The sequence below is a fragment of the Meriones unguiculatus genome, chromosome 3 (genome assembly GCF_030254825.1).
Source record: "Meriones unguiculatus strain TT.TT164.6M chromosome 3, Bangor_MerUng_6.1, whole genome shotgun sequence".
In the NCBI taxonomy this organism is placed as follows: Eukaryota; Metazoa; Chordata; class Mammalia; order Rodentia; family Muridae; genus Meriones; species Meriones unguiculatus.
This window is the reverse complement of record NC_083351.1, coordinates 42,839,851-42,847,474: the sequence shown is the minus strand read 5'-3', so window position 1 is coordinate 42,847,474 and position 7,624 is coordinate 42,839,851. Positions and strand designations below refer to the sequence as shown.

The window sequence follows — 7,624 nt, the reverse complement described above, 5'->3', positions numbered from 1 at the left end:
AGTTTGACATCAGCCTTCTCACTGTGTCCTTCCAGATCTCCAAAGACACGATGTGAAAAGTTCTAGACATTTTCATTTTCTCCCCTTTCCTAGTCATTTCTTTTTCTTTGTAGCTTTTGCCAACGAATTCACCTGGCCAAATTCTAAACACTTTCCAAGATACACAAGAGACATTCAGAACCTTCCTTTCACGGCCACTGCTCCGTGTGTTCTCTCACGCCAGACACCTCTGCATAACTCAGTCACAACCCTGGTTTCATAAAGGATGCAAAGATGCAATGCACAAACTTAACAAAACTGGGTGAAATTTTAAAATTAAAAAGAGCACTTGAAAGCCTGGAAGATAAATCAGGGCCAAAAGGCCCAGGTCCTGCTTCCAATGACCTTTCCTTACGATGGATCTTTTTAGTTTTTCTCCCCTTCACTTTAAAGCCATATTCTTCACAAACTCACAAACATAGCTCTCCTGGTAGTGTCAAAGCTTTAGCTCCTTTATCATCTGCCACAAGTGACAAGAACCACTCTTTCTCAGAATAACTTGAAAACTCTTGGGACATCCAATAGCTTGGTCTCCACTGGACTTATCAATCCTGAGACGGTGGTCAAAATACTTTAAATACTTTTCTGAGGAGGACTCACTATCATTGGATCTGGCTTCTGTGAGTGTAGAATCAGAATTATTTAAACACATTACTTAAAATTCGTACATGTCAGGGTATGTGGAGAAGGCTTTAAAAATCCTAGGGATGTTCATTTTAACTAGTTTATTTAAATAAATTTGAAATTCCAGTGACTACGAAGTGACTATAGGTCTACAAACAGGTAGATGTCTTAAGGCAGTGGTCATGTCAGATTTTCTAGGCACACAAATTTTGCTAGTTCTAAAATTTAGTACAGACACACGCAAACATATTTTGAAGCATACTTAATATTCGTAATTGTTTATTAACTTATATTCCTATTATTAATATAGTACTTGTAGTGTTGGGAAATTTGGGTAACCAATTTTCATAGTTAAACTCAAAACTGAAATAGAAGTAAAATACTTTCTAAAAATTTTAAACTATATTTCCTTCTTTCTTTGTGTGTGTATGTACATGCCATGACACATTGGTGGAGGTCAGAGGAGAGCTTGAAGGAGTTGATTCTTTCCTTCTACCCACTGAGCCCAACTTATGCAGAGTCCAAGTAAAATATTTTTAGGATTCTACTCATTTAAAGAAAACAGACAGAAATATTATTTACATATATGAATGATTTAATAATGTATATTTGTCACCAATAAGAGCTTTGAATTTAACCCTCAGATATTTGTTCTAGTTACAAAGTTCTATAATAAATATTTTCATATATTTCAGATCATATCCATATTTTCAGTGAGCTGTGGTAACTTTCTAAGTAGACTCATTTGCCTTTCAAAACCATTTATATCTATCTGTTTCTGATACTATTTTTGGATTCACTTTTGACTAGATGTTTCTGAAATCTCGAATTCTTTTTTCTTTTGTAAATGTACTCTCTGCTGGTAGTCACACATTCAGAATGACAATTCATTTTTCTTTAATCACTGAGATCCCCCAATTCATCACTGAACTCACCTGTCGTTAGTGTACCCATACACTGGCATTTGCAGTTTTTGTGCCCAACTGTTCTGATTCTCCAAGCTCTATCAACTAGGTTCTTGTTCTTCATTTCCTGCTTACTTGAGGACTGATATTTCTCTGTTTGTAGGCTTGAGAGGCTGTCACACTGTCTTCCAGTTTGAGAATCACCTTTACCTGTAGAGGTGCAGCTGTCTCTATTGCCATAGGTTAAGCAAGCCTGGGCAGGGTGGACTGGGGTCAAAGATGCCTTTCTGTATGCTGCTTCACAGCCACACAGGCTTCCTGTGGACAGCCTGCATTGTACATTTTGGATGAAATGCTTGTGACTTCCCCTTGGGTAGAGATTGCTCTGATCTCTGCTTATGGATTGCTTTTTGGATCCGACACACCAGGATTTGGGTCTGGGTGTGCTGGAACTGGATGGCCTTTGGGTTCTTCTACTGTGGTATGATGAAGCAACTTCTACACATTGGGAGGACTGGCACCTTACTTTATTTCTTCTAAAAGAAGCCAGCATTTTATCATTTTTTGTAGGAGAGTGGATATTTTCTGAGATCCATTTACAGGAATGATGAGTCTCTCTGGATTTGCTCTTTATCAAGGTTCTTTCTCTAGGCAATCTTTCAAAAACCTTTGGTAAAGATTCTTCAAGTTTTTTTTCTGCTTCTTTTTTCTGATTATGTACCTGTTGGCCCTGATTCAAAATATTTGTTTCCCTTACATTGTACTTTCTTGGTGGTACCCTCTGAGAATCCACTGATGCTAGAAAGGTATGCAAACTTGTTTCACACTTCTGCCCATTTTGGATATGGTCAGGGAGCAGCTTTATGCCTTTTGTCTTTTTCTCTTGATTATTGTTTTTGTAACACACAGTGTCAGTGTCTGGCCTGCTTTCCCTGCTATTAGCCCAATCCAGTAATGAATTAGTAGTACAGACCTTAAAATCATCTTTGGTGCAAACATTGTCTGCCCTTTTCTGATGGATTTTTGAGATGTGGGAATTTTTTGAGGAATAATTACGATTTGGAAATTCTTTCAAGCCAGAGTGAGACCTCTGTTCAGCCTTACTATGCTGAGCCTCAGTGTTCTTAGACAGCTTTGTGGCTGGATGAGATATCATGAGGGAGCGATTCTCAGGCAAAGGCAAGACTGGACCTGAAAGAGTGTTCTTGTTTTTCATCCATGTGGAAACAGGACATTGATAGAGCGCACACCGGTCATAGGTCTCCATGTTGTAAGACGAATCAACAAAAGTGGTAAACTCATGCAGAAAGTGCCGGGTGTGGTGTAGGAGATAAGGCTCCAGCAGGCAAGTGAAGGATTCACTGTCCAAGTTAAATTTGGTCATGTGATGGAGAATGTCAGCTTGAATGTTCTTCACTGTGTAGCCACAGTCTCCATAAAGAGCTGTGAGTTCCCGTTTCAGCCAGGGAATGAGACGGTACAGGCTACTGGGATTTCTTTTGAAATAATCAGCTGAAAAATGCTTTTCCAGTCCCGAGCCCTGAACATGTTTTACCCAGATTCCAGAATAGTACAGGGCTCTTCTGAACTTCACAAGCACCTGGTCTCTGAAGTGGCCCAGGGACATGAAGTGTGGTTGAAACTTTCCACCGTCTACAAATTTTTTAAGAAGTTCCTGGATTGTCAGCTCTCTCAACCGTTTGATCTTCCGTTTGGTGTTCTTTGGCGTCTGGCTGATATTCCGTTTTTGAGGGGCGCCCACAGAAATTTCCTCCTCTGAGGGGAGAGACTCGGAGTCATCCCCGTTAGCACTTTCCGCCTTATTATAACAACATTGAGAAAGGAAGCGTTGCATGATGGGAGAGAGCGTGGATTTCTTACTTGATTTCGAGTAGGAAGCGCCATCGCCTCTCTCTCTGGAAGAGCAATTCCAGTCAGACTCACTCTGAATACCTCCCAAACAGTTAGGGCACTCACAGTGAGATGAAAGCTCTACAGCCATTGGTTTAACAGATCAGATTTTCATGAGCTGAATGTGAGAAAAAAAAATTGCTTTAAATCAGATCCTCATCTGGAATGTTAAATATCTATTCAAAGTGCTCCGTGCGTGTGTTTATAATGTCCTCACCCTGGAATGAATGCTGCACTGCAGTTAGGAGACAATCATTTCTCAAATTATTGATAAGGTGCACAGAAAACTCAGTAAATATATAGCATTGAAGTTACAGGCACGTTGGATTTTTTTTCTTTCTCAAAGCAGTTTTTCCTCAAGCTCTGAAAAGCAAATTCAAATAAAATAAACGTTAGCCCTGAAAAATATATACATACAAGTGCTATTATACAGGTGGATGTTGTTCTTATTTACACAGGAATACATCACACACACACAACAACAACAACAATTAAAGTGAAAGAGGCCTAGAATTTGAAAGAGAACAAGGGAAGGAGAATGTGTGAAGAAAAAAAAATGGAAATGATGTAATTACATTACAATCCCAAAAAAATAAAAATATTTTAAAGGAACTTAAGCATCCTTCTCTTTGACCTGTAAATTCTATCAGGTTTTAATTTAGATATACAAATAAGTAACACATATTGACAGTTCTTAAAAATTTTTTATAGTAGTTTATTTACTTCACATCTCAAGAGTGCCCGCTCCCTTCCCTCCTCCCAGCCCCCTGCTTCCCCTCCTCCCCCCTTCCCTTTTCCCTTTCCCCCCAAAAAAAGGGGAGCCCCTTCCCATTAACCCTCCCCAGCACATCAAGTCACACGAGGACTGTGCACATCTTCCACCCGAGACCAGGCAAGATGGCCCTGACAGGGAAAAGTGATCCAAAAGCAGGCAAGAGAGTCCATGTTAGAAACAGGCCCCATTTGAAGACAGTCTCCCATCAGCTACATGTGTTCAGGGGGATCTAGTTCCAGAACATGTGTGCTCCTTAGCTGATGTCTCAGTCTCTGTAAGCGCCCATGTGACTGGGTTGGTTGTCTCTGTAGGTCTTCTTCTGAGGTTCCTATCCCCTCCAGATCCTTCCATCTTTCCCCCAACACTTCGACAGGACCCCCAGAGTTTCTACCTGATGCTTGCTTGGCTGCAAGTCCCAGCATCTGTCTTGATCTGCTATGGCTGGAGCCTCCCAGAGTACAGTCAAGTTAGGCGTCTGTCTGAAAGCATAGCTGAGTATCACTATTAGTGTCAGGGATGGCTCTCTACTGCGGGGTGGGTCTCAGTTGGGCCAATCACTGTTTGGACTTTCCCTCTGTATTTGTTCCCCCATTATCCCTGCAATTCTTGTAGGCAGGGTAATTTTTGTTGGTGAGTTGTTGATTCCCTCTTTCCACCAGTCCTGCCTGGCTAGGAGGTAATCATTTCAGTCTTCATTCTTCCCTAACCCCATGAGGAGTCTCAGCTAGAATCACACCCATATCCTAAAAGTTTTAATGATAGTGAAAAACTGAAAATAACCTAAATGTTTTTCAGTGAGAGAAGTGTTGAATGAATGATTCTTTGTTCATTGATTTACTATTAGGCATCCATTCAAATGATGTGAGGAGACTTCTACCAAGACAAGAAAATAGACAAATATATTTTTAAATTAAATACAAAAATATGAAATACTTTGTGAACTATTGGACAGTCAGGCATAGTGGGTCACACTTTTTATGCCAGCACTAGGGAGGCTGAGGCAGAAGAATGTTGCACTCTATGGAACCTAGCTTGTGTTCTTAGAGACTAATCATTTGATTCTGGTGGTGTTAACTAGATGCAATTAGAAGCAATCAAATTACACTAGTAATAACAGATTTTAGCTCAACAGTATACAACTGTGTGGCTGATACATGATAAAAAGTCTCAGAAGTAAAATGATTAAAAGCATATTGGGATCCAGAGAAGGACAAGAACATTGGTCATTGCCCACATCTGGTGATCTTTTATTTTATTTTTATTTTATTTTATTTTATTAATTACACTTTTTTCATTTTGTATCCCCCCCATAAGTCCCTCCCTCCTCCCCTTTCTGCATGCATGCCCCTCTCCAAGTCCACTGATAGGAGAAGTTCTCCTCTCCTTTCTGATCTTAGTCTATCAGTTCACATCAAAAGTGGCTGCATTGTCCTCTACTGTTGCCTGGTAAGGCTGCTCCCCCCTCAGGGGGAGGTGATCAAAGAGCAGGCCAATCAGATTATGTCAGAGGCAGTCCCTCTTCACATTACTATGTGACCCACTTGGACACTGAACTGCCATGGGCTACATCTGTGCAGGGGTTCTAGGTTATCTCCATGAATAGTCCTTGGTTGGAGTATGAGTCTCTGGGAAGTTCCCTGTGTTCAAATTTTCTTGTTCTGTTGCTCTCCTTGTGGAGACCCTGTCCTCTCCAGCTCTTACTATTTCCCACTTCTTACATAAAATTCCATTCACTCTGCCCAACAGTTGACCATCAGGCTCAGCATCTGCTTTGATAGTCTGTAGGGCAGATGTTTTCAGAGGCCCTCTGTGGTAGGTTCCTAGTTTGTTTCCTGTTTTCTTCTTCTGGCTTTCAGAAGCCCTCTGTAGCAGGTTCCTAGGTTGTTATTGAGCTTTAGTTCTGATAGTCGGAATTGATAGTGACAAATGACAGGGGTCAAAGAGTAGATAGTGTTCGAGATCGAACATTCAATACAAAGCACCTTCCCCAGTCTGATTTCCCCAGTTGATTTTTTTTTTCAATTTTTTCCTTATATATCCTGATTAAAGCCCCCACCCTCAACTCCTTCCAGTCCCATCCTCCCTTCCTCTTCCCCCCATCTCCTTCCCATAGTCCACTGAAAAGGGGAGTTCTCCTCTTTGCCATCTGCCCGTCGCTTATCAAGTCTCATTAGGACTGCCTGGATTCTCTTCCTCTGTGGCCTGGAAAAGCTGCATTGCCAGGGGCAAGTGATTAAAGAGCAGGCAACTAAGTTCATGACAGAGGCAGCCCCTGTTATTCTTACTTGGGAATCCACATGGAGACTGTGCTGCTAATTGGTTACATCTGAGCAAGGGGGTTAGGTCTTCTCCATGCATGGTTCTTGGTTGGTACATCAATCTATGCAGGAAGGACCACCTGGGCTCAGATCTTTTAGCTTTGTTGGACTCCTTGTGGGGCTCCTGTCCCTTCCATGTCCTTTTATCTCCACCCTTCTCTTCTTCCATAGGACTCCCTGTACTCTGCCCAAAGTTTGGCTGTGAGTCTCAGCATCGGCTTAGATTCCCTGTTGGGTGGAGCCTTTCAGAGGACCCTCAATAGTAGGCTCCCATCCTGTTTCCTCTCTTCCACCACTTCTGGTGTCTATCCTGTTTGCCATTCTGAATGAGATTTAAGCATCCTCTTTAGGGTCCTCCTTAGTGTTTTGCTTCTCTAGGTCTGTAGATTTTAGTATGGCTATCCTATATTATATGGCTAATATCTGTTTATAAGTGAGTATAAATACCATGTGTCTTTCTGGTTTGGGGTTACTTCACTCAGGATGATCTTTTTGGAAATCAATCTGGTGCTTTCTCAAAAGATTGGGAATAGCATTACCTCAAGATCCAGCTGTACCACTCCTGGGAATATACCCCAAAAGACGTCCCACCATTCAATAAGGACATTTGCTCATAGCATGTTCATAGCAGTTTTATTTTTAATAGCCAGAATCTGGAAACAACCTGGATTTCCCTCAGTGGAGGAAAGGATACAGAAATTGTGGCATATTTACACAATGGAATACTCCTCTGCTATTAAAAACAAAAAAATCATTAAATTTGCAGGCAAATGGATGGAACTAGAAAAGATCATCCCAAGTGAGGTAACACAGAAACAAATGTTAATATCTTAAACAATATTAGTTTTGAAATATCACCCCAAGAGAAGTCAGCAAGGAAACTTATAACTAGAAATAAATCAACACATTTGCACCTTAAATTCAAGCAATATATTTCTGAAAGTTGCAGTACCATTGTTAATTTTAATTTTAAAGTGACTCTGGTAATTGGCAAAGGCAAACAAGTTCTCTCAGGAGCACACAACAGAAGCTCAAATCTCATGAGAAGTTTC

General features: G+C 40.9%; 1 protein-coding gene across 1 annotated transcript; it reads right to left on the bottom strand.

The window, feature by feature from the left end:
* Window positions 1-1,560: 1,560 nt before the first annotated feature.
* Window positions 1,561-3,570, bottom strand: LOC110559060 (E3 ubiquitin-protein ligase Topors-like). Its single transcript, XM_021654297.1, has one exon. The coding sequence runs from the start codon at window positions 3,568-3,570 to the stop codon at window positions 1,561-1,563; it is 2,010 nt and encodes a 669-aa protein (XP_021509972.1).
* Between the last annotated feature and the right edge of the window lie 4,054 nt (window positions 3,571-7,624).